General features: G+C 35.7%; 3 protein-coding genes across 3 annotated transcripts; all 3 read right to left on the bottom strand.

Moving 5' to 3' along the window:
* Positions 3–12,660, bottom strand: LOC18768127 (phospholipase A-2-activating protein). The gene is made up of 23 exons (XM_007201740.2): positions 12,399–12,660; positions 11,895–12,226; positions 11,421–11,524; positions 10,422–10,490; positions 9,925–9,985; positions 9,056–9,195; positions 8,611–8,800; positions 8,153–8,214; positions 7,745–7,833; positions 7,091–7,163; positions 6,937–6,996; positions 6,328–6,474; positions 6,197–6,235; positions 6,007–6,041; positions 5,027–5,113; positions 3,907–4,072; positions 3,113–3,190; positions 2,669–2,805; positions 1,747–1,823; positions 1,428–1,497; positions 1,167–1,232; positions 882–1,031; positions 3–498 (listed from the first exon to the last, which is right to left on the bottom strand). Exons 1-22 carry the CDS (start codon positions 12,456–12,458, stop codon positions 897–899), a joined length of 2,277 nt encoding a protein of 758 aa, XP_007201802.1. The 5' UTR covers positions 12,459–12,660; the 3' UTR covers positions 3–498; positions 882–896.
* On the bottom strand, positions 13,232–16,315 carry LOC18766857 (pre-mRNA-splicing factor ATP-dependent RNA helicase DEAH1). The gene has a single exon (XM_007201851.2). The coding sequence runs from the start codon at positions 16,173–16,175 to the stop codon at positions 13,326–13,328; it is 2,850 nt and encodes a 949-aa protein (XP_007201913.2). The 5' UTR covers positions 16,176–16,315; the 3' UTR covers positions 13,232–13,325.
* LOC18768685 (protein CASP) lies at positions 16,731–25,180 on the bottom strand. Its single transcript, XM_020569784.1, has 19 exons — positions 24,899–25,180; positions 24,243–24,353; positions 23,821–23,999; positions 22,979–23,128; positions 22,404–22,492; positions 22,173–22,282; positions 21,930–22,024; positions 21,612–21,667; positions 20,615–20,780; positions 20,310–20,402; positions 19,476–19,604; positions 19,227–19,346; positions 18,857–18,937; positions 18,027–18,134; positions 17,768–17,911; positions 17,547–17,648; positions 17,337–17,416; positions 17,065–17,157; positions 16,731–16,975 (listed from the first exon to the last, which is right to left on the bottom strand). Exons 1-19 carry the CDS (start codon positions 24,981–24,983, stop codon positions 16,915–16,917), a joined length of 2,052 nt encoding a protein of 683 aa, XP_020425373.1. The 5' UTR covers positions 24,984–25,180; the 3' UTR covers positions 16,731–16,914.

Genomic DNA, 27,242 nt, shown 5'->3' with positions numbered 1-27,242 from the left:
CATGAACTGAAAATCAGATATTTTCTCATTGTTGTATAAGCATGGATCACAAAATAGAAACTGAAATCACATGCTCAGAGAAAGAAATAGAAATATTCGAAGGGGATTTGTAGCAAGAAGAATATCGAAACTACAAACTTAGTAGAACTTGGGCAGCACATAGGCCTTTAAAAACGTTCAATTCCTTTCAACTGCTTTCCATCATCAACAACCTTTAATGGTACAATTGACACCCTAGTAACACATTTTCTCATTCATATTTTCCACTAAACTCAGTTTCAAATGAAAGATGTTGATGCCTTCTCATAGTCGCAACCAACCAGGGTGTTCCTAAAACGTTGGATCCCTTTTTTGGCCAAAATCATTGAATGTTTATATGTCATAGTGATGTATATATTCAGAATCATGTGGATGGATGATGCGATCCAGTCAAACCATGTCGGTTGCTTACTCCTACTTGAATCACTTTGACCTGTTAATGAACGTTTCCCCATTCTCCTGTGCAGAGTAATCAAAATTATTAGAGAGACATAGAAAGGAGAAGAAGAAGAAGAAGAAGAAGAATAATTAATATCCTACAAGATCAATCCAGCACAACAAGGCCTTCAAATTAATTCAGCACAACCAAGGCTTTACATCCTGAACAAAATTCCATTTTGCCAATATAGAGCCACATGTGGGTTTGCTCTGCTGAATTAATTTTAAAGCCATACATGTGGGTTCCCACAATAAATGCATAAGAGAGAGCTCTCTCGCACACACAAGACAGAGAGAAGAGGGAGGGAGGCAGGAGATCAGTGCAAAGCTTCCACGCAAACAAGAGAGAGAAAGAGGCAGGGCAGGGCTGGGTGAGAGTTTCATAGACAAGGATTTTCATTTACCAGATATTCAGAAAGTCAGCTTTGTCTTGTTAAAAGTTCAATGTCCACTCCAACTTCAGCAATCTTGGTTTCTTTCGAAGCCTTTGATATTTTAGCAATGTTTTCAACATCAAAGTCGATAGCTATCTTTTTCACAAGGCCCTCAAGCATCTGTTTTAGACAAAAAAGCAAGATCATCATTGATTCAAGATAGTAACCAAGACTGCTATATGACACTGACATGTCAATTATTCTAGCACAGATATGTTCCCTAAACTCCATAACATATAAGTATTCAAAACATACCAGTGATCCGATGGCAACTAAAACTCGAAATTTTGCATCAACTTCTAGATTTTCCTCTTCTGCAATCTGCAAAAGTCAAAACATTACTTTCATGATTCTGACATCTGAATATCTAGTATTAAAAAGATACTCTAGTCCACCTCAAAAAGAGCAAGGGCCCTCTTTACTATGTTCACCTTTTGAGGACATTAAATTTAAAAAACACGAACTGCCAATGAGGGGGCAATCAGAACAGTAAACTGGTAAGTTGATGTATTATACCTGAAGTGCTGCTGAAAGAACCTGCGATTGCCCTTCCTGATCCTTCTTTTCGATCAACAAAACAGCATAACTGTCAAGCTCAAAGGAAAAGGCCAAAAGGTTAATATCAAAACTCAATCAGTTACAACACAGTAGTACAATTATATACCAAGTTCAGCACATTATGTCAACAAACATATCCCTTTCCAACATTAGTTGCCATTGCAGTCTTCATTTTTCCTATAACTTCGAATTATCACAAAATTGGAGAAAGAAAGAAGGGGATGGAAGAACAAGTTGTATCATGTAACAGAACATGCGCAGTCAAAAGAAAACTTACTTGAGAATCAAGGTTGCGTATGATAACTGCAAATTCTTATTCGGAGATGAAGAACAACTTGAATACACATCTAGAATCTGCAAAGCCATTCAACAAATCAAGTTACTAAATCGTGAGAATTCAAGATGCACTAACCATGACAAACTGTGTACCCCCCCCCCCATAACAGTCATTATTTAAGTACAAAGAAGCAAACACACATTTTTTTAGTACTTCTATAAAGTTTCCTCCAAAGTTACCACTAGATAATCTAATTTAATGATTTATTCAGGAAACTGTTCAAATCAACCTCAATTAATGATTCCTGAAACAATTGCAAGATGTTCTAAACAAAAAATTATTCATCGAAAAAATAAATAAATAAATAAATACAACACACATTTAATTTACATGTTGGAAGCAGTACAAAATTAATAAATGTACGGTGGTTTTGAATTAGGATAGCATGCAATCATTAAAAAATAAATAAAAATCTGAAATTCATATTGCAGCATGCAGCAGAGTAATGCCTCACCAAGCCTTGAATTGCAAAAAGAAATATATCAAACTATTTATCAAAAGTACTGGACGGGCAAAAAAGACATAATCATTATAAGGTGCCAAAATGTAGCAGAGACCCTTATATACAAACCAATCCCAAAACATGGAAATTACTAAAGGTGAAATTGAAAAGATCTGTGAGCACTTTACAGACAACGATATCATGCCCAGTACTGAATTTTCAATTGAATCAACTAAAAAGCTGATAGATATCCACAGATAATTAACCCTACCATCAATAAAGAATTGAATGTTTGTAAGCAAAGGACATGTAAGGTGCAAACCAGAAATGTGACTGGGAAAGAGACCATTAGCCTCTCAAATCACTAAGAAACCCCAAAAGCAATGTTATGTCGGGAACCAATTGCAAAGGAAGGCTAACCTCACTCCGATGCTTTTGTAACCAATTGTAGTAGCACGAATTCTTGAAAAGATTGGTCACAACACGAACGCTAGTTAAGAGATTAGCAGGAAGTGAAGGATTTGTTGCGACTCTTTTGATCATTTCCAATAGAAAATCTGGTTATCATACAAAATGTAAGTAATAGAGAACTTGAAATAAGAACAGCATCAACAGAAAGTAAGAAGGTTGCAAAAGTTTGACTTGTATCATATGTATACATCTGGAGAAATCAACTTAAGAATGTTCCTGGGTCATCGGGCCTCATCATCTAGTCCCATTTTCTTTTGTACAAGTGTCTATTGATATGTATTTTTACAATTCATAGAAAATAAATGAAAGTGAAACAATTATCTATTTCAAATAAGAACCATCTCATTATCAAGACAAAACCATAGGATGGAATATGATGTCTAATATCATTACCATTCTGAGCTTCAGCATGCTGGAGAAGTACAGTTGCCCCATCAGGGTGCAGGACAATCATCCTCAAGGTATCAATAACTGAAGATGAAAACAAAATATCCACCGAGTAGGCAAAGAAAGTTTGTGAAAAGTGTCACATGAGGTGTGAACAGAATGGATACAATACAATTCACAACAGTAAAACTACACACCAACAATCATAAGCATTCCACAATCTACATAAAAAGCCATAGCTTATTGATATTCTCTTAAGAAACTGCCAAGTGTATAATGACTCTTATTACCAGATCTCCTCTGAAAACGGAGATGTTATGAGTAGTCACATCACTTGCAGGACTACCACATTTAACTTTTTTTAAATGAAAATTTCACTACCATACACACTTACACTGAGACCATTCATGTAACTTTCTCTTTTTCTCTATTGTTTTTTAGTGTTTCTTTTTAACCTGTAGCTTTCAATCATAAAGCTAAGAATTCACTTAAGCTTCATACCAGTAGTGCAGAGCAAATGTGGTAACTTGTCATTACAGTATTACGCCCAAGACACAACCAGACACAAGCCAGCTCAACCAGTTTCTATCAATTTGAGATTGGATAGTCATTACATTAGATAACCAGAACCGTCCTGTTTTTAACTTCAGTTCATTCTTGGACAATGGTTTCTATGATTGTTAAATTGTAATCTTTTTTTTTTTTTTTTTAAAGATTGTTCAATTGTAATCTAAAGGATGGAGTATATGCTATGAAGAACAGAGCTATATACAAAATTCATCAGACATCCGCACACTAACCTGGAAATAACATTGCAACTGGCCATGATTTTAGCAACCTCAGCAACATAGCAATGTCAACTTCGGCAAATTTACTAGAATGATAATGTGACGTGTCCTTCAATATTTTAACAATAGCAACCAGCCTGGAAACCTCCACTTCATTTAAAGACAAGTTCTTCTTTTCCTTCAAGATATTACCAAAGGCCATTATTCAGGAAATCATATTTTGCATAATATAAAGAAACACAGTTCTAAAACAGAAAAACAAAAAATACTAGCACCAAGCTGCTCCTCAAGTTAGGCTAAACAGATTAGAAATTCAAAAACAAAATAAATTAATTAAAGGAAGAAATTAAAAATTAAATTGAATACTCAACACCCTATCGTGCATAATGAAAGGAATACGAAAAACAAAAGATGACTACAGAAAATTAATATCAGAAAACAGTGAAAATAATATTAGGAACCTCAAAAGTTTCAACGAAATCCATGACCGATAGTATCATCCAGATCCAAAAACTATTTCATTCCCTTCTACCACTTAAGGAAAGAATCAGTTACATATAATGATGCTTACTGTTGGTCCAGAAATTTGATTATCACAAACAAGTGATTTGGACACAGTGGACTCAAACAAACCAGTTACATATAAATGGGTGGTAAGACCCAAAGAAAAATACAAATTTTAAGAATGCAGCAAGCCTGCCAACTTAACAACGCTTCATACAAAGCTTATGATTCAGTGCTTGCTTGAGAGCAAAAACTACGAGATAACTTTTTATATGTATCACCGTCCAATTACAAATTATCAAAGTTGTCAATTGTTCATGATATTTAGAAAGATGGTCGAGGTAGCTTAAAATATATGTTGAAGATGAGGACAGAAAATAGGAAGTTTCAAAAATGAAAAAGAATAATTGAAAGGTTAGTGAAAGCTTATTAAAAGAGAACTTCCAAAAAGTTATGAAGAAGGCAGAGTCTGCTACAAAGGAAATTTTTACAAAAGACTAAAGCTATTCCATTCCGATTGAGTGGTAACAAGTTATAACGATGGCATCTAGAGCAAAATTTCAATTTGTAAGAAATAAATATAATTTCAAAAACAAACTGAAACTTGAAAACTTGCAAAAGAACCAACCTGGTCAGAGAGTAGATTATTATTGAATTCTGTAATCTTCTTAAGGATTCCATCAAACTGAGCCACGTCAAAAACAAGCATTCCTTTCTGGAAACAAAATCATTCAAAGAAAAAGATGCTATAAGTATGACACTAATATAACAAATGCTCAAATTTCTTGAGGGACATGAAGAACGAAACCAAAACCACCAGAACAAGTAAAAAAGCCCAATTTGCGAACCAATCCACAAGAAAAATTGATCTTGAAATAATGAGTTCAAGGTAGAACTATGACTACCAGTAATAGCCTTTAAGAATAAAGCCTTCACAATGCTGACTAAACTCCAGTAATCTTCAACCACAACTACTTGGCATCAGCTACAGAATCATTAATGGTATAAGAAAATTTGATGATAGTGCACAACATCTGATCTCTTTGCTCTTTTCTCCTTTTCTTTCCATTGAAGGGGAAAAAAACTTCTAGCCTAAAACTAACTATGTAGTCCGAGAAATTTGCAATGTATATCCCACTCTGGCCCCAGAACTGCAACTCCCAAGGATATCCATAAAATTTCAAATGGAGATACTGCACAAATGGATCAACACTGCTCATTTCTAGAAGCTAGATCGAAGTCGTTTTACACTGCTTTGCCTTCTCCAATATGCTTAGCTTCTAAAACCCATTTATTTAGTTGGATTTCCAGATGATACAATATAATCGAATTACAGCTTGTAAGTTTATACACAGAACACTTATTATAGTAAATCATTTATCATTAAGTTAGTCTGAACCACATGGGTCTCATATCAAACTGGGTCTTTATCTAGCACCCTATTTTAGAAGTACTGAAGCGAAAAGCCTTCATTAGTATGAGAAGTGTACAGAGCACAGATCAAACACAGAACATAAATATGACCAGACGATACTTTTTTATCAACTTAACCTGTGCATGGAAATTGATGCATCCCAAACCTTAAGAACAAGAGCTGCAAAAGCCTACCTTAGGAACATGTTTGAAGGTAGGTTTTGCAGAAGCTGTAACCAGAAGAAAAATAAAATAAAATAATTAGAAATCAGGTATTGACATAGTTTATATAGTTCAATATATAATTTTTTTAAATTTTTTTTTTTTTTAAAAAAAAGGCATCCCGAATTCAATTAAAGAAAAAGAAATTTAAAAGGATACATACCAGACTTGTTTGAAGATTGTCCGGGTACATAAGCACTAGCTGAAATAAAGGGCGAAACAAGGACACAATATAACACATGAATCACCACCATATCAAGATTAGATGGTCACAACTCAAAACAGAATACTTACACCCAGTATAGGGATCACGAAATGATGGATCAAGTGTGAAGTCTTTCTGTCCAGTATTTTGGAGAATGAAAGCTACAACCTGTTCCCGGTAGGAAAGAGGAAGATTCTCCTTCAGAAGCCACTTGTCAGCAGCATCATATGGATTATCTGAAGATAAACAACTCAATGCATGACTCATATTCTTGAAATAATGCTGTTGACTCACACCAACTACAACTAAGGGCTAGAACTGTTGAGAAAGATAAGTGTTCTTTATTCATAAAGTTCTTAATTTACAATCAATAAAATCATAAACTTACAAGATTCCAAGATCACAAACTAATCATCATTGATTACTAAGAAATTAGATTCCTTGTGAGCAAAAATTATATATTCAAATAAAAAAAATTTACAACAGCCGTTAAAAAATTTTGTTTTTAGATTTTCCTTTATCTCATCTTCTCAACAGATTAGAAGATGGCATGGTTAGGAAAACAAAGGATGAAAGATGTCCACAAACAGAGTGATTTAAATAAAATTAAATAAAATACCACTAAATGAGTGGAAAATAACTGAATAACAAGAAAGAATCATATAGAAGGCAGGGCTACAAGAGGACAGGTACAATACCTGATCGATTATAAGGCAGCTTACGAATAGGTTCGCCATCTCCAATGTCAACATCAAATACTGAATAACAAGAATATATATGTACAGATTTTCAAAATATATGTAGAAAAAGAAAAATCGGACTACAAGTTGACACATAGAGTAAGATTCTGACCATGGTCATATTCATTTCCATCAAGAACAGGACGCTTCATGCCACCATCTGGCCCATCAACAACTTCGCCAATCTGAATTGAAAGAAGTCAAACATGAAGGTTCCCAACTTTTGAAAGCAGTATAGACTAACATCACCAGCATGGAAACATCTAGTTAGCTCTTGTTTCATTTCTTTATTTAGGAAGCACATCCTTATGACTTAAGGTACTGTAAGCCCAAAGTTTTTAGCATGTAAGTCATTTGATTTTTCTCACAACAAAAACTGTTTCATGAAAAATTTAACTTTTCTCTCACCCCATAAATCTCAAAAACAGTGGTCTATTTCTCATTACAGACTACAATAAGATCTATGCAAAACGAGGTTCAAAACTACTCGTGCCCTGTATGAGTGTGTTTGTGTGTATGCTGCAAACAATTATGCAGCCGTTACCTACTTCAACTGCTCAAGATATTTGCGTTGGTTTCAAAGCATCAAAATTCACGGCCATTGAGTCCTCAATAGCATATTGAAAAGTGGCCAAACTACAAACACACCCAAGAACCAGTGGCCAAACTAAACGCGACTGATACAACGGCTTATACTAATACAACTACTATACGTCATACATCCTTAGACGGAAAACACAAGTATTAGTCTGAAAATGTAAATTACCTTATCCCACTTCTGTTCTCTTATATTCCATGCATACGCCACACCATTGTCCCCTTCTCTGACAACTTTTGTCTGGCCATCACTGGTTCCTGGTGACAATACGACCAGACAACATTACTTGATGTGTGGTTTTACTAGTCAAAAGAATACAACATTTACATATTGTTGGCAACTTAGCAGAGGCTCTCACTTGGCAGCTGCCATGGAAACCACATACTAGAGTAGAAAATGTTATACTTTACTAACATAATACTAAGCCAAAAAGACTTGTCTTCCTAAAATTGAAATAATTGTTCAGAAATTGAAAATACAAATCTGTAAAATTTAAAACGATAAAAATGTGTGATAAACCAAAATGACGAGCAGAAGCCAAAAAGTCAATAGAGAAGAGTAAAACTGAAATTGCACCTGGAATCTGTAAGGCCTCTAGCCCAGGTAATTCTTCCAATTTCAAACCTCCAACCCTCTTCCTAAAAGAAACATAAATACAAGTAATAAAGGTGAAGAAGATGAAACAGTCAACAGCCAAGAAATAATGTATGAAATCAGAAAAAACCAATCAAATTCAAGTATATATTTTTGGTCCAATAAGTGAAGAACTTTGGAATCCAAACAAAGAAATGGGCACTCACATAAAGGAAAGGGGAAAAACATTAATTGAATACTAGAGAGAGAGGAAAGAGATCACTAGAAGACAACATATGACTATTAGGTAACCCTTAAAGAAGGAACTTTTAATATTATACGAGAATATAGTCAGAATAATCATGGAGCATTGAGAAGAAAATTGGGTCAAGCACATGTTATTAGGCATAGCAGATTCATAGCTGTTACATCAGATACACAAAACAAGAAGATGGAAATACCTGCTAATTTTGTGTTGAGCAATCTGGGAGAAATATAACTCCACTTCTAGCGCATCAGCAATTTTATCCTGATTTACAGTCCAGATACGTACAACTCCATCAGAACATGCTGTCGCAATATCCCCATTTTCTAAGAATTTTGCATCCCAAACACAGCCAGGATGCTCTATGCTCTGCACGCAAACTCCATCTGAGAAGGACATTATTTCCCACTTAATATAAAGTGCTAATTAACATTTCTGGTGCTTTCTACAAAGAAATTTTCAGTGGCAAACATAAAAGAATGAATCTCGATGTGCAAGAATCCCTGGTGTAAGTGTGTGAATCTTTCTTTTTACTCCCCACAAAGCAGGAATTGCTTAAATCATTACCAGGTTTAAAAAATAAATCACATTCACATCTCTCATGTATTTTTTCCAAGAAACAAGAAGCATTAAGCAGTCACCTTTCCATATCTTAGCAAAACAATCTTCGCTGCTACTGACTATTAATCCAGACACATGTGAATCAACTGAATATACAATTGAAGTATGCCCAACCATCTCCATTAAAACTTCACCGCTTAGAGCCCATAACCTAATGGAACTGAAGATGCCAACAAAAAGTAAAGTTATGGAGAGCTTACCCAAGTAGAAACAATAGAGCATTTATTATTTAGTAAGTTTACAAACAAGACATTTGCCAACAACACATGTAAACTTTAAAACATAAATCTCAACTAATATTTTAACCACAAGAGAGAGCAGCAAAGACTCAAGGAAATCAAACAATGTGGTTGAACTTTTCTTAATAAGTGACACATGTAAAGAAATATAAGCCAAATTATTCAACTTTTTCCAAACATTTTAATTATTATCAAAATTTTCCAAAAAATAAAAGGTACATACGCTGTGTTTATTCATATATGTATCTTTCCATATATGAACATATCTTCATACAACTATATGACCATGTTGAGACTCTAAGCAGTAGTTAGGATACATTGTACAATAAGCAACCTTTTTGTGAATGCTTCAGTTCAGTAGACAAGCTCCTAGTTATAGTGTCTAACAATCAAGATTTGTCGATATGATTTCTGTATGTCATCCTCAATAAACAAAGCTATCAAATATTCTATTTGCAACTTTTTTTTATATATATGTTTCCTTTTCTTTTGGATGTTTTAATTTTATTTTGACAACATACTAAACTAAACATTACTCATGCCCTACCAACACTAAGATATGCCTTCAGGATTATGTTCATTTAAACTATATCCTCAAAGCAGAACCAGCAATTCAATATAAAAAGATACAAATGCAACAACAAGCTCACCCATCATGAGAAGCAGAAAGAATTCCCAATCCAGACATCACTGCCAGGCCTCTAACAGTATCTGCACAATGCATTAGTATGTATAGATCATAAGTAACTGCAAAACATTATGTGCAAGTCATTTTTTCTAAATAGAGCTATGCATTTGATTTATTAAAACATTCAAAATTTTAAAAATATATATTTTATATTTTAAATATATTTTTTTAAAATCATTTTATAAAAAGAGAGAGAGAGATATCCTATGCAAATCAGGAGTGCAAGTTATCTTCAAGTCAAATAGTCTTTGTAGCAACTTGTAATCCAAATGTTATCTTTCTAGCTCTAGTTTAGTGTACTATTAATATAGCAATCAGAATTTGGGATTTAGAATAGTAAAGCAGTCTCTTTATCTTCTTATTAGGTAAGCCACAACGTCAAAAATGCCCAGACACTTTCGCATTTATTCAGGACCTAAAAGATGGCCTAATAAAAGTAACATACAAAAATAAAATCACCTGTATGCCCAACAAAAGTGTGAGTGCATGTACTTCCTCTCCAAAGTTTTAAAGTAGTATCACTTGAACCTAGACAGAGAAAACCGATTCAGCATCATTGTAAAGAAAAAGCTGGATCAAGCATTTGAATCTGATGTAGAATGTGATTAATTTGGCCAGCTCAAAACGACAAGATGAAACAGGAATGGATAAGCCACCTTGCTACATGTGAGGGCACGAGAGTAAACCTCACGCCATTTTTTGTTTTCAGAAAAGCAGTCTCACGTAACAGATACTGAAGTAGACACGTAAGCAGGGCATACAAAACAAAACAGTTTTTGGGAAGCTTACCATGGCATAGTTGAGTCTTATATTTTTTGCATTATAGTGTCCATTCTAGAATTCACAAAACTAAAATAGTTCCCATTGACATTATGACCAACTTGAAGTCTCGAATGAACTACAGTGCCACTAGGGCATAAGCATGGAGCATTTTGATCCTAACAACATTGTATCACATAGCATACATATCAGCTACATAGAGAGTGCCTAAAATGTGCAATGTGCCACTTTACAATCCCCAAAGCTACACAGCCTCCATGCATCACATGCCATGCAAAGGTTTAAACCTATCCAACTCAAGCCAATCGCTCATGAGAAGTAAGCATAACAACTGTGTTCAGCTAATCCCTGGCTGGCTTAGCAAACTCCCTCAACTACAATATCACCCATCCTACCACTGCTGCAGTCTTAGATCACGAGTCCAACAGCGTTCTTCAATGGCCGGATATCAATTGCTCACTGGCTCAGCTAGGCCTAAGAGTTGACGGTTGACTAGTGTGCTTCTACAGTTCTACTAACTTTTAACAAAAACACGTGCATACAAAATGAATCAAATAATTACGATTACAAGCCAGAAAAGGGGTTGTTAAAAAGGAGGTCCATAGTGAAACCAACACCTCAATACTTTTTTCGGAGGGGGGGAAGAAAAGAAAGATTGCAAAAAGTGAATAACCATACCCGTGACAAGCTCGCCCGAAGGAAGCTTTACAACTGCTTGGATCGGTGCCTTATGAGCCTCCCATGATTCTAATGACTGGCCCTTCCTCCACCGTCTTAAAGTACTGTAGAAAGGACACAAAGAAAATTAATACCTAGTGTCACCATAGCTTAATATATTAGGAGTAAAACCAGCACAGTATGCCTAGGAGATGGTCCAGGACAAAAATTATATAAATGTATAATTATAACTAAATACAAATGTAAAACTAATCTATTTTAGCAAAACAGGCAACATAGATTTGATAGACATATTTACTAATTTCAGATGGAGACTCCAAACCAAATTTTCTTATTCGCAAAATCAAGATAGCACAAAGATCAGTTCTTGAACACAACATGTTTCCACAAACCTCAACGAAGTTTACAACATGTAAAAGTTAATCCAGCCCATCCTACAGCAAACTTGGAATAACATAAAAGGAGAAAACTCACCAGTCCACAGAAGATGAGACAATGTCTCCATTATCCAAAGCGAGGCCCGTGACCTGCAACTGATGGCCCCTGAGAGTTTGCACCTTCTCCCCAGTCTTCAAGTCCCACACCAATACCATCGTGTCCATGCCGCCGGACACAATTCCGCCATCTGGGTATTCCTCATTGGGTGAAATCCACACCAATGGGCCCACAAAACTGGTGTGCCCCAGCAGAATCTTCGACTCCGAGTACCGCCTTTCATCGGAAGGGTCCAAGGACCACAGCCTCACAGTTCGATCACGTGACGAGGTGGCTATACCCGCATTTCCGCAAACACAAATTCCACGAACCTAAATTCATTGTTCATCATTTGTTTCAGTAAACAAATTCATTGCTAAACACTAATTAGTAAATTTCAAACCTCTGTGGGTCTACAGAATTGATCATTCATGCGCAGGATTGTAGATTCAAACAAATTTTGCGCAAAAAATGAAAAAGGGTTTTGTGGGTGAGAGATCTTACGTCGTCTTCGTGGCCTCGGAGTTGGCAGCGCAATTGGTACTCTTTGAAATCGATGTCCATCGGAGAGAGAGAGAGAGAGAGAGAAAGAGAGAGAGAGAGAGAGAGGTTTAGGTAGTGATCAGAAAGGGGTTTTACTTGAAGTGAAGTTCAGAAGTGGAAGAGCAAAATCACATAACCTTTCGGTTGCAAGAGCATCAGAAAATAGCTTGTTCTCCAAGTTCTTGTAGAGCTAAAATTGTCCGACCTGTAATTTTCCTCTGTCTTCTTTTTTAATTTGAATTCCGACCTGTCGTTTTACTTATCTTATATGAGTTTAGGTTTTACTTTTCTTTATTAACCAATCCAATATGGAATTGTAGTTCAATCTCTTTCAAGTCTCAACATTGAATAAAAATCATTTGCAATAGTTCGACCCAAAAAAAATTGGATTGAAACTATGTTGGCAGACATTGAGTTCAAGTCCAACTTGTCCTATTGCTCACGCAATTGGTGATTAAGTGTCTTATTTAGCTGAATAGTCGCTTGATGATTTGAATGTCTTGTTAATGTCTTAGTTGTTCATTGAAAGTTATCGATTGAAGTTGTTATTTGATTAACAAAAGAAGTTCTCAATTCATCCTTACTATTAGCAGTTAAACTATTCATTATATTTTATATTTTATTTTATAAAGTTTCCGAAATTTAACTTTACATTTTTTGGTATTAAGTCTTGCAACTCTGTCCTACTATGCACATAGAAAATGTCACAGATAAAATGTTAACATTCAATCCTTCGTCGGACTTATCTAATGGATGTCATTCTCCATGACAGAAAAAGATAGAGTTTGGCTGCGCAAAGACACAATAGATCTATGTATTCTCACTCGTGCAAAATTAAATGGAGATGTACATATATAAAAATAATTTCAGAAAAACTCATATGCCTAATCATACACATATGCTGTAATCAACAAGATTAGGAATTTGCTTTGAAGTGCTTGCACGCCCTTTTCCACGAGGCATCTTCTTTGAAGTTGAGTAATCCTCATCAACGACGCCGTTCAACTGGTAATAATGTGGAGCTATTTCAACCAACCATTCCGGCTTTATCTCTGTGACCTGTCTCATATATTCCTTGGTAGTCAGTACCAGTTCATGGTACAAAACACATCTTGGAAGCACATGATGTTCCAATGCCATAATCCCTGAGCTGGGGTGTATATGGGCAGTGTGAGGGTGTTTGATTGTTCTATATGACCCATTCTTCTGCAGCCTAGCACAATGAGGGAAGAATCCTGATGTAACGGCCTTCTTTATAGCCTCTAAATCATTTGAGCTACTGAGCTTGATCTCAACTCTCTCCAAGAGGCGCTCGAGTTGATCACGGATGTCTCTTGCTCTTTTCATGCTCCTAACTTGTATATAGTTTTCGTAACACCATTGCGTCGAGTAATTTGCCTCTTTCCATTCATTGTAAACCTTAAGCAATGCAATGTGATCTCCCACATTCCCACTGTGAAACCTCAACCTTGCAGTGTCAGCATGTACTTGTTTGTCTTTTGGACGATAGAAGATTGAACTACCGGTGGAAAGCATGGCAGCAATGGAGATTACCTCATCTGAGCACTTGTACTTGTCTGAGGCCACGATCATTTTAGATAGCATTGGATCAACAGGGAACTCCGCCATCCGTCTACCAACTTTAGTTAGCTCCCCCACTTTGTTTAATGCACCGAGTGCAAACAACAATTCCAGGGCTTTTAGTAATGCTTCACAAGGTGGAGGGTCCATGAACTCGAAATTCACCAAGTCATGAATGCCGAGGCTCTTGAGCGTGAGAACAACATTGGCGAGGTTAGTCCGCTGCACTTCCGGAACTGTGGTATCATCTAAATCACTGTCATAGTTGTAACTAGTGTATAACCGGAAGCACTTCCCGTGGCCTGTTCGACCAGCCCGACCTGCCCTTTGCATGGAGGATGCCTTTGAGATCGGGGTGACTTGCAGTGACTCCATCCCACTCCTCGGATTATAAGATTTCATCTTGCTGAAGCCGGGGTCAATGACATATTTGATCCCATCAATAGTCAGAGAGGTCTCTGCAATATTTGTAGCGAGGACAACTTTTCTAGCCCCTTCCGGTGTGGGCTCAAAGATTTTAGCCTGCAGCTCCGTGGGCAGGTTTGCATATATGGGACAGATTATAAGCTCACTAATTTTCGTCCCTAACCCCCTTGTCCTGTGTTTAAATATCTCCTCCGCTGTTTCGATTTCTTCCTGACCAGTGAGAAAAACCAATATGTCCCCAGGCGGTTGTGTCACGTGTATTTGAAGTGCAGCCACAATTGCTGCATCTAGGTAATCAGCCTGCGGTGCTTCCATGTAGTGTATATCAACCGGATACCGTCTCCCAGGGATTCTTAGAATCTTGGCGGAATCAAAGAAGTCACTGAACTTCTCAGCATCGAGAGTAGCACTTGAAATGATCAGTTTAAGATCAGGTCTGTATCGTGCAATGTCCTTGAGCAATCCTAACAAAACATCCGTTGACAGTGTTCTCTCGTGAGCCTCGTCCACCATCACCACACTGTAGCTTGCCAAATCTGGCTCAACAAGGAATTCTCGCAGCAGCATTCCATCTGTCATATATTTCAAAACAGTCTTCTCCGAGGTGCAATCCTCGAAACGGATGGAATAACCGACTGCATGCCCAAGCTTGACACCCATCTCTTGAGAAACCCTGGCAGCAACGCTCATAGCAGCAATTCGCCGTGGTTGTGTGCACCCGATCTTCTTTCCTCCCTTTGTGTACCCGGCCTCGTGTAGATATTGAGGTATCTGTGTAGTTTTTCCAGATCCAGTTTCGCCCACAATAATAAGAACCTGATTTTTTTCAACATCTTGGAGCAATCTCTCACGAAATGCGTAGATAGGTAATGTTTTCCTCTCCTCCCGCAGCTTATCCAACTGATGGGATGGTTGCACTTTCCCGACATCAACATTACCGTTAGCAATCATCTGATCACCCTCCAGTAGTACTGACGCCTTGACAAATTCAATCTGGTCTTCAAATACAAAATCATATTCCTCATCACATTTTCGCCTTTTGTTTTTCGAACCAAACTTCAATGTTGCCTTCCCAATTTGCTGATCCTCCCAGGCTTTCTGTTCTGCAAACTGGTTCGATTTTTTATCCCTGCCATTCAGGTCATCATCCCAGCAACGTTGTAAAGCCACCGAGAATCGCTTCTCCTGATTAACACCGCCCTCATGATCGTCATAGGGTTCCGGAATCCTGTAGTACTGATCATGATGAGTAGCAGCCTCATGCTTCGTCGCAAGCTCATATATTTTCTTCTCGTAACTTAATCGATTGTATTCCACTTCAGTAAGCTTAACGCCTCTATACAAGTACTCCCCATCTTCTATAGATTCTCCAAGTTCCTTTAATTTATTTGCCTCCCTTTTCTTTAAATATTCTTGTCTTGAAACTTTTCTTAAAGTTTCAACGTCGCCAACAATATTGCTTCTCCGAGTGGGAAAAGCCTGCTTTTGCTCTGATAGCTTTCGCGTTGCTGCTGCGTCCCGCTCCCTTATATTACGGTCCAATTGCTCCCTCTCTCTTTGATCACGCAATCTCTCTTGTTCAGACTCTGAACCATCATCATCATCATCATTTGCTTCATGTGGGGAAGGTGGTTGTCGTTTAACCCCTCTCTCTTTCTCTTTTCTGTTTTGTGCAGTCTCATCTTCATCATCTTCTCGACTCAACACCTTCTTCCTGAACTGTTTCGCCATCTCCAATCCGATTGAAGTTAACCACCGATGGGATTAGTGTTTAGGTTTCTGGAAATCCGTTCTGGCAGAACTAGCTAGTGAAGTTTTTATTGGAATATGCACGAAAAAAAACCACACGTTTAAGGATGGCCAGCCAAACCCAAAACTGTATGCTTCACACATTTTCTTGTAGAGGACTTTATAATATTTATATAGGCAACTGACTGACATAGAGGATTTCCTAAACCAAGTACGATTTCCTAAACCAAGTAGGATTTCCTAAACCAAATAGGATTTCAGACAGGCTTTATACAGGCAACTTACTGAAACCGTTTTCGACTCGGACTTGGATTTACTAAACCAAGTAGGATTTCAAACAGGCTTATTAACTGAAACCCTTTTCGACATGGGCTAGGATTTCCTACACCAAGTAGGATTTCAAAAAGGCGTTTCAGGGTTCATTCTTTTTATTAGCTTTAAATATTATTAGTATATAGTTTGTGACCTAAACTCGTGGCACGTTTTTACCAATTGCAACTACCGTAGGTTGCAGAGAAGTTACTACTTTTGGTCACATGATAAATGTTTTCAATAAATTACTGTTGGGATGAAAATTTTCCAGTAATCTCCCACGGTACCAAAAATAATAATAATAAACAAAAATACCAATATCCTTATAATCAAATCTGGAGGAAACAAAGAATAACATAACGTTTGGTGAATTTTTGGTCGGTTTATATACATATTTTGTCATGTAATTCTAGAGCGCATGTGGGAGGTTCAGTTGTTTATCGCCAATAATTACATCCTCCTGTCCATTGCTGCAAAAAAAAAAAAAATAAATAAATAATTCAAGGGGCGAGAAAGCTAACCATAAAAACTGCTACAAAATCAACGGATAGTTCAATACCTAAGATAGCTCAGGGCTGACATTCGGTAGAGACAGGTGAACACCAGTATATGCAACCCAATAGTGTAGAAAAATGCAAAAGTCCGAGCATACCTGCACGATAATTCTCCTCAGTAAATTAAACTAGAAATATGTATGTATTTAGAGACGAAAAACACTTTGAACAGTTATTTTATTAGCACCCAAAAATGGTTTGAACACACCCCCTATACAATATAAATTTTTTTTTATGAGGCACATTCCGAGTAATTGAGAATAAAATGTGATCTTACTTGTTGCCAAGAAGAAAACGTCCGCTGCTAAGTGTAATTCTATCCCTGAAACCCAACTCCTTGTACCTCTGATCCCTTTCCTGTTATGAGTAAATTAAGTTTAATATATGATATCTAACAAATAAAGGAAAGTAAAACAGAATAAATTCCAGGATGAAAGCATCTTTGATAACAAACATATAATTTCACGAGAAAGTAAAAATTAGCAACCTTTTTCGAGAAGGCTGCAAAAGGATTTATGTCATCCTCATATATCTTCTTGTATTTGGATTCAACATCTGAGGAGAAACCACTTTCAAGATCCTCTGCAGGCTGAAATTACCACAAAAAGGAACAGAATATATTAAGGAACAAAAAAAACTCTGACCAAAAATGTGAAAAAGGTACTAAAGGCACATAATAGGATGAAAATAGCAACATATGTAGAGTACCTTTTTTGATCCTCTAGAAACTACTTTTTCAAGACTGTAATCCTGAACATAACGAATCTTTCCATAGAGTTTAACATTATCAGCTTTTGTCTTTTCCAGTTCTGCTGTTAACGCTCCTATCCTTTCCTTCAACTGCCTTATTTCCTAATACAACAAAATCAGTCAGCAAAGTCAAATGATTGGACACGTAATCTGGCCATATGATATGGCAGATTAAAAAACCAAAGCAATTGTGGATGTTTGAAAATAAACAACGTACTTCTTCTGTCTCTCTCAAGCGTGTCCTGAATCGATCTCGCTGGTTACAGATAACCTTAAGCATTGAGCTTTGATCTTGGTCTGAGGAAACGTGCTTTTGATCTGCATTCTGATTCAGAAAGGCTATTAGATCTAGAACAAGATAAATTAATGTGAAACCAAATGATTACTTAACCAAAGCGAGTAATATGGAATTTATAGTACATGTCAAGATCTATCGCTTAACTACAAATTAGCAATTAGCACAGATCGTTCACGAGTATATTAATAAAAAATATGTTACATATTTTGACGATTAAATTGTCAAAAGGCTCGAAACCAAATAGGCCAGGAGCCAGTGATATAATAATTGTGAACAAATTTGGCAATCATCATCAATGTTATTAACTGAATATACCAAAGCACTGGCATGCAGTCTAAAACCGGCCAAAACCTACTGAGCAGGTTGCTGAAGTGATCCACAGGCATCAGCATGCGTTGGACATACTCTAGAATTTGCAAAAACCAAAAACACAAGACTTATATATTTTGCTAAGAATGCATAATATGCTTCAATGAGGACTACCCAATAACAATACGATTAACTAGGTGATTTCAAACTTTCTTACACCTTAACATCATGATATCTCCCAAGAATAAAAATCTTTGATTGAGGACTAATACTAACAAAGCAGCCATGAAGGAAAGAGAACGCATTATTGCAGCAAAGAAGTATATTTTCGAAATTATTGACCTTATGACTGATGGACTTTTATGTGGAGAATAATATTTGTCAAAAATTAGAGAAACGGAGATACGTAGAGGGGAGGCAGGGAGAGAGATGAGGGGTACCTCAGACACCTCAGTGCTCCTAGCCTCTGAAAGATCCCAGTCATCAAATAGGCTTCCTTTCTTATCCTTGGAACTATAGCCCTGCATTAGAAAGGGAAAAGTAAAAATTTAGAGAATTGTGGGGGCAAGTAGCGTACATAGTTATCATATGATGGTTGCACATATGTGCATGAGAGTTTGAATGCGTTTATGTCAATACTTAACTCATTATATATTTATAAAATCTAAAGTAACTCCATTTGTCAAAATTGTAACTGAAAAAAAAAAAAAAAAAAAAAAAGTTGAATATATCCATATACTTTATATAGTTCATATCATGGAAGCCAAAAGTAACACTCATTCAGGCCCCCAATGAGCCATTGACCCCCACCTTCAGTATGTCATCCTCCAACTTTTGGATTAACTTTTGTTGTTCATTAACCTTTGCTGTAAGTTCTGCTGTCTTGCCATCAGCTTTTTCCAGCAACAATGCTTTCTCTGAAAGTTTGACCTAAAAGTAGCACAATAAAAATACATCAGACAAAATGACAGATTAGTAATAGAAAAGGTATCAATCTCTGACAAGAGCTGGACAGTAATCCAATCAAATGCATCTGCACGTGCATGCATGTCTTCATACTTTCAACTGTGTGAGTTCATGCTCCATTTTCCGGTTTTTATCAAGAAGAAGCGACTCCATTTTGCTCATCTCTTCCCCGCTTGTGGCTACTTCCCAATCTTCGGCCTCAATGGAATTATAACCCACTGCCTACAAATATAATAATGTGAAGTTAAAGAGAGATTAACAGAACACTGTTGGGGTGAGGTACCAGGAAAATAAGAACAATGCTTCAAAATAACAAGGAATTCTATGGAAGAAAAGAAGATAAGTGAGAACAAATAAACAATACAAACCGGGAGATAAATAGAAGAGAATAAAATTAAGATGGACAAGAATCAAGCAGAAAAGAAAAAGAAAAAAGAAAAAATAGAACCACTGATGTGAGCATTTAAAATAATCATTGATAGAGAACTTGATTTATTCAAATAAAATACATATCTTATACATCATAGTTGGACTATAGTATTAGCGTACTCAGTAATGCCAATTACCATTTCAATTTACCAACATGACCCCAATCATTCCGGCCTATTTTCACAGGAGTCCCATACATGGGTTCCCATTGTAGACTGATAGACAACATACTTGAAACAGTAACACTGAAGGTACATCGTAGTGAATTTATTCCAGTCATCGTGCAAAGTGAATGCAATTTGACAATAAGAAATAGTAATTAGTTTCCTCGCAAATATGTCCTTCGAATTTCTCCAAACAGAAAAGAAAACAAGTACAAGAAAAAAACTAAACAATAAAAGAACTAAAAAAACAACTTTCAATAACACTCATGAAACTGAAGCTAAATTTATAACAGGCAACTTCAGAGATAAAGAATGTAGAGAAAGAAGGCATTACCTGCAAAATTTTCACCTTTTTACGCAAATCATCAACCAGTTTTGTTGTTGGCCTACCCTGAAGCTCTTTCTTCATCTCCTCCAGAGCAGCTTCCTTAATTAAAAGGCATAAAATAAAATGATTAGAGGAAAAGAGAAGACATTAAAGAAAACTGTGGTACAGAAGAGGAGGTGGGAGCTCAATTATATAACACAGGTCATCAGATGAGAAGGTGGCAATTGCATGACTTCAGTTTCTGAAGCATCATAGAACTACAAAGCAAGACTAGGATCTTTCAGTGAGCTGAAGCAATAAAATTAGTATACCTTTTCAATGAGCAATGCGTTCAACTTCTTGATCTCGTTCAGGTGTTCCTCTCTTTCATTTGATAATGTTGTTTCAATATTGTGCAGTTCCATGTTAAGTTCGGCGATGATCTTCTCTTTGGCAATTAAAGAATTCTCAAGGATGCTATTTGAATCTGAAGTATCACTGTAGCACAGCAATAAACTTGAGATATAAAAAGATAACCCAAAGAGAATAGAACCAATCTATACAAAAGCTTAATCGCAATGGAGGAACAGAATACTATAGATACATCAAATATCTATAATCCCACTTAGAGAGCAGGGTAAAAACCCAAAATCCGACAGTATGCCAATAGGATGCCAAAAAGTCACGAAACATGTTACTAGAATATAAGTCCACCCTAACTGGTACCAAGGGCTGTTCTAATAAAGCTATTCAAGACGACACCCTCTCATTAAACTTTAACATCTGACAAGCTCAAGGATGAAGGGAGGAGCACCCAAAGTGAAGATCACAAATATTCATCTAAACCTTTCCTATAGGGATGGCTGATAAGCTCTTCTAAAATTTTCAAGTATATACTATCCACTGGACTAGCAGATTGCAATTTGCAACTAACGTACTTGTGGTAAAGGATTGATGCATACGAAGAATGAACGAGAGAAGATAGCAGAGACTCATTCAATCAGTTACTTCCATCACTAGAATATTGGAAGAAGTTCTTTTCTATTTGTTTTTTTTTTCTTTTAATAAGTTCTTAATTCTACGAATACTATGCTTAGTTTCTTAGAGCAGCAATATATTTCACATAGAATAGAATTCATGGAATCTTCACAATAAAATAACAAACATTATGTATTTTTAAGATTAAAAATTCCAAATTTCTAAGGCAGGGGCTTTTTATTTTCATTGTTCATGGAATAAAATAACTATCATCTGAAAGACAACGAAAATAAATTGAAACCATAGTCTCCAGGGACATAGAAGTACAAGTAAGACTCTGAAGTACCTCACCTGTTCTTATTTTCAGTGTCTTCATTTGCTGTGTCTAATTTGGAGCGCAGAAGTCCCTGCAAAATGTTCAATGAAAAATGGGGCTTCAACAATGAAGAACCATTTACTGCAAAAAGCAAAATCAAGAAATTGAATAAACAATGATTGTGGCAGCCTGGACCTTAACAAACAATGAAAATTCACAACGTATGATCTATTTGCACAAAAGAGTATGAAACTACAATGCAACAGCTACAAATAAAGAATGTACAATGAATGTTGAAAGTGGATTATGAACAACTCATCTTGTAACATAAAATTTTTGGGTTTCGCACACACCTTCTCCCTCTCAAGACTAAGAAGCCGTGTCTGGGCCCGTTCAACTTCATCCATCAGAAGATTGACCTCGGATTGCTTGGTTGCCCTCTCTTCATCTGAAATCAGTCGACAAAACATGAGGTGCATCAAGAAAATTTATCATGTTTGCTTGAGAGATAGATGACCTATAAAATATGATATCAGAGGATCTCGCGAATGTATTAAAGATGTTCTAGAGAAGAAATCAGGAAATTTGGCACTCACCAGATTGAGCACGAAGCTCGAACAATTGACTTTGAGCAAGCTCATGTAATTTCTGCATATTGAAAACACTGTCTTTAGCTTGTCGTAATTGATCTTGCAACAATTGCTCTCTGTATAAAGTGAAGTTTCAATAAGACATCAAAAGACACAAAACAAAACCATTCAGAGATCTCATGTAAAATTTCCCTGACATCAGTCAAATAAATCTGGCTATATGACAGGAATTGTTACCTTTCTTTTAGGACCTCAAGCATTTTCTGGTTCTCTTCTGCAAAACTGCGTTGCTTGATCTCCACAATTTCTTTAACTTTATCCTCCATCTGACAGCATATGAGAAAGTTCACTCATTACAAAGGGATATCACCACTGGTTAAAGAGTGCATATTTGTTCTGCTCTAAATTTCCAATATGGCCAAATACTCCAACAATTACATTTTAATTATTATAACAAAGTAACATAATGAAATCCATAAAATAAAACAATGATTTGGAAAGAACGAACTACAAGAGCACATGGCATGATAAAGGAAGGTAATGATCATTTGCATTTTAAAAAACTGTTTACATGATTACAATTTACATCTACTTTAACTAAGAGATACCTCACCAAAGAGTAGCCTGGGAAGAAACCATTTATCAACCCAATTCATTTGTCTAACTTGAGATGGAATGATGCTATTAGTAAATACTTTGCATTACCAATAAAAAAATCAGTTGCCATATTGAGAAATTGAAATTTTCAAACCACCTCAAAAGATAAAGTGGTATTTTTTTAATTTAGAAAATTAATATTAAACATAGCCCACCTGTTGCTCTAACTGACGGTTGCGCTCTTCAAGTCTTCTTATCGTTGCCTGTTGATTCTTTAAATGAGTTGCCTCTGTCCTGAATTCTTCAAGCTCAACTTTCATTTTCCTATTCTCAGATTCTAATTCAGACAATTTCAGATCTTGCTCCTGCAGGAGATGAATACAAGTTTACTAATGAAACATAGAGACACAGCTCACAGCTAAAGAGCAGAGTACGCACAAGAGATACAACATGGAGTCAAAAAATGATGCAGGATTTTGATCATAGAACTTTTCCAGTTCATTTATATGAACAAGCAACCAAAGAAAATTTTCCTCAAACAACACTAATGAATCAATGATTTTTCAATTGGATTCACAACTGTAATCATACACTTGCATTTGAGAGTTACGGGATTCTATTTAAAGCCAAAATCTTGCTCTTTTAATCACCAAATCTTTTGTTGATGAAATTACACTCATACCCATCATCAATTTTTAACTTTCAATCAAGTTTAAATAGAAAAACAACCCATCACCATGATGCCCTGCAATTGCCATAGAGCTGACCAAGCGCTGAAATATCCTGAGGTGGGGGGATTTTTTTTTTCCCTTCAATTGTTTGGAGGGAAAAATTGGATTTCAAAATTTACCAAAGACATAAGTGTAAAGAGCAATTTTTTTGGTTCAAAGATAATAGCCTGAGTTATTTAATTCATGCATATAATGCTTAACATCATTGAAGTTCATTCACGTTAATGTAGAAGGATCAAAGGATGCACCAAATCAAGGTTGATATTTCAAGAAAATATTAAAAACTAGCTGCCATGGAAAGCTGAATGAAGTATTGTGGTACTTACAGCACTTGAAGCAAGAGCCAGATAAGGATCTGGAGCCTCATAAAGTTTTTGATAGATGTTAAGAAAAGCATTCTCCCCAAACTTTGCTCTCTTGGTCAGATTATCAACTTCTTCTTGGTAACCTCTAAGTAAAGAGTTAAAAAGATTTAGCTTTTCCTCTGGGGAAGCTTTCTTGAAATCTGTCAGCAAAACAATTTGTAAATTAACAAATATGTTTTATCATGCAAAGTGAGATGGAACAATTAAATCACAGAAAAAAGGCCTCTACAAGGTACCCAAGATCTCCACTTCCAAGAAGTAATTCAGGCTGGCCCAGGGAGAGGCGGTCCTCTTCCCTCACTAGACCAACTACTAATTAGAGAAATCCCATCAATGTAAACAAAGTACATTTAGTCTGATCATGAGAATATAAAACGGCATACCTCTAGTGCTCTCTGCAAGCTTCCGCCTATTCTTCTGGCTGTTTTCTTGATTTTCAGCTATCCTGAGCCCTTGCTCATCCAGTACACTTTTTTCCTTCTCCAAATCAAATTCTGTCAATAAAAAACAAAATCAGCCATTAATAAATACTTTTTAGAATGATGTTCATTGTTCCTGTTTCGTTCGTTATGCAACCCAAAACCTAGGTCGTCACAGTGGTCAGTCCATGAGGCATCATCTATGAATACTTTTTATTCCTATTATATGCACATTTCAAGCCCTTCTGCAATTTCTTATGGATAAACTCATTCCACTCTCACTACTATTATGTGATTTAGTTAACTTTTACTCCAATACTTAATAATTGTACACAAAACGCGATAAAGCCCAATAATATTAGTTAATTGCATCATTGCTGTAAATATGAACAAATTGTGTATGATCCAAATGAAGCATAAATCAAAGCTAGTTTTTACTAAATTTCTAGTAACATAGAATCCAATCAATAACATTTAGACGTGATGATACAAAAGCAAATTGCAGAGCTACATGAAGAAAAAAGTTGTGGATGCTACCATTCTCATGTTCTTCAAGCAAAACAACAACTCAAGGCTTCAACTGAAAGCATAAACTAAGCTATCACCAAATTGAAAAATACCTTTCCAGAAATTGGAGACGACGGAGATTGGGGAAGAGGAGGAGCTCGATTTGTCTCGGTCGGATCCGCCTTGCGGAGCCTCCATTTGCCCAGACTCGGATCTTTACGTCCTAAAACAGCACGTCGTTCTTTGGGCTCGCAATTCAGTGAGGTACAATTAGCGGAATGAGAGATCGAAATGGAAGAGAGATGGATCTGAGAAAAACAGAGCTTTGGATTTTGGTTATTTAATGGCTTCTCATCTGGCAATGCTTATTGTGTTGCTCGCGACTTGAAAGTGAAGCAAATGCCTTTCATTAATTAAGAAAAAAGAAAAAGAAAAAACAAAGTGAACCAAATGGCTTTTGGGTTGGGTCAATAGAAAAAATTTTATTGGGCCTGAAGTAATTTTTTTGGTCAAAGATTGGCAAAATGCAAGGATTGGAATCAAGGACTTAACCTTCAAAATGAAAAATATTTGTTGGTTTTCTTTTTTTCCGCAAAACTTCCTTACAACTCGTAGAATTTTACATTGTGTTTCTTTCTCGGCATGGAGGTGAAGCTTATAGAGGCAACTTTGGGTTGTGCAAGGGCACCTTGCACAGGGCCCCAATTTTAGGAGGGCTCCTAATATTTTTTTTCTTCATTTATTATATATTAGCCTCTTTGCACGTGTTTCCGCGCCCGTGAGAGGTTTTTTTTTTTTAATTAAAAATTTATTTTAGAATTAAAAAAGATAATTGGTAGTTCTGTTCTATAAAAACAGGATCCATTATCTAATTTTTCTTTTAATTTTAATTTTTTTAATATGAAAAAGTGTGAATTTACCATATTATTCACATTTAATTAATAATTTCAATTCTAAATGCTTGCATTAATCAAGGACATTTTCTTGTATTTTGAATATTTCACCATTCTCAGCCTTTTGCTTTATAGTTTATCATATATATTATTTATTATTATGTGTTATATATTTGTGGGTTAATCGTTTTATTAATCCCTGAACTTATACTCGATTTGCATTTGAGGCCCTCAATTTCTAAAATCGTTCTCGTGGTCCTTCAACTTTAGTTTCGTTAGAACAAATTATCCTACAGTCAATTTTGTTAACTTTTTCTGTTAAATGCAGAGGCAAAATGGTATTTTTTATTAAATTTATTAATATGAATAAAAAAATTAAAAAACTAAAAAATTAAAATTAAATTCTCTCTCTCCTCCTCTATCCTGATTTCTACTCCCCCCAAACTTTATATTTTTTTTTGGTTGCTTTTTTATTTAATTTTCTTTTATTTTTATTTTAAGATATAATTTTTTTATTCATTTTTTAATATAAAATACCATTTTGCCCCTATATTTAACATAAAAAATTAACAAAATTTATGACATAACCATTTATCATAACGAAAGTGAAGTTAAAGCACCACAGGAACGATTTTGAAAATTGAGGGACTAAAATGCAAATCGGATATAAGTTCAGGGACTAATAAAACGCTTAACCATATATTTGTTCCAACTTAATCTATAGTAAAAAAAAAATTATATCCACTGTTTTTTTTAAGGTGATCCCATATAATATTTTAATACATTAATAGGAGCTCTTAATAAAAACTAAATCCATTGGCCATATGTGCTTCTTTTTTTTTTGGGTTAATTATAATTACTAATTTGATGAAAAATGAATTTTTGATTTTATGTTCCTTGTTAAATTATTTGTTTGGTAATCCCTTATTATATTTAGAGATTTAATCACAAATGGTTCTTAAGGTTTGCTAAATTATTACGTTTGGTCCTTTAATTTTTTTATGACATTATTGGTCCGTTGTGTTACACCTAACACATCAATTTGGTCTCGCCGTCACGTTCCATCAAAAATTTTCGTTAGATTGTTGACATGGATGACATGCGGATTTAAACAATATTTTAAATATTTTGGGTTTTATAAAAAATGGTCCTTGAGGTTTGCGAAATAATCACGTTTGGTCCTTTATATATTTTTTTTGACATTATTGGTCCTTATGTTACACCTCACACATCAATTTGATCAAATTGTGATGGGTTAATGACCTAAATGGTCCCCCAACTATTGCTCCATTATCATTTTAGTCCACCAACTAAAATTTTCAATTCAAACGTCCTTAAACTTTTTATTTTGTACCAATATGGTCAATCCGTGACAGATTTCGTCACTGTTGATCACGCGATGGCCACGTGACTGAGTTTTGAAGGGTATATGCGACTTTTTGAGAAGCTCTATCGAAAGGGTATGACTAAAATAGTCCCTCACTATTGCTTCAGTATCATTTTGGTTCATCAACTAAAATTTTTTATTTGAACCGTCTTTCCACTTTTTTTTTTTTTTTTTATC

The sequence above is a fragment of the Prunus persica genome, chromosome G8 (genome assembly GCF_000346465.2).
Source record: "Prunus persica cultivar Lovell chromosome G8, Prunus_persica_NCBIv2, whole genome shotgun sequence".
NCBI lineage: Eukaryota > Viridiplantae > Streptophyta > Magnoliopsida > Rosales > Rosaceae > Prunus > Prunus persica.
Note: the sequence above shows the minus strand (reverse complement) of the source record. Positions and strands in the feature narration are given on the sequence as shown.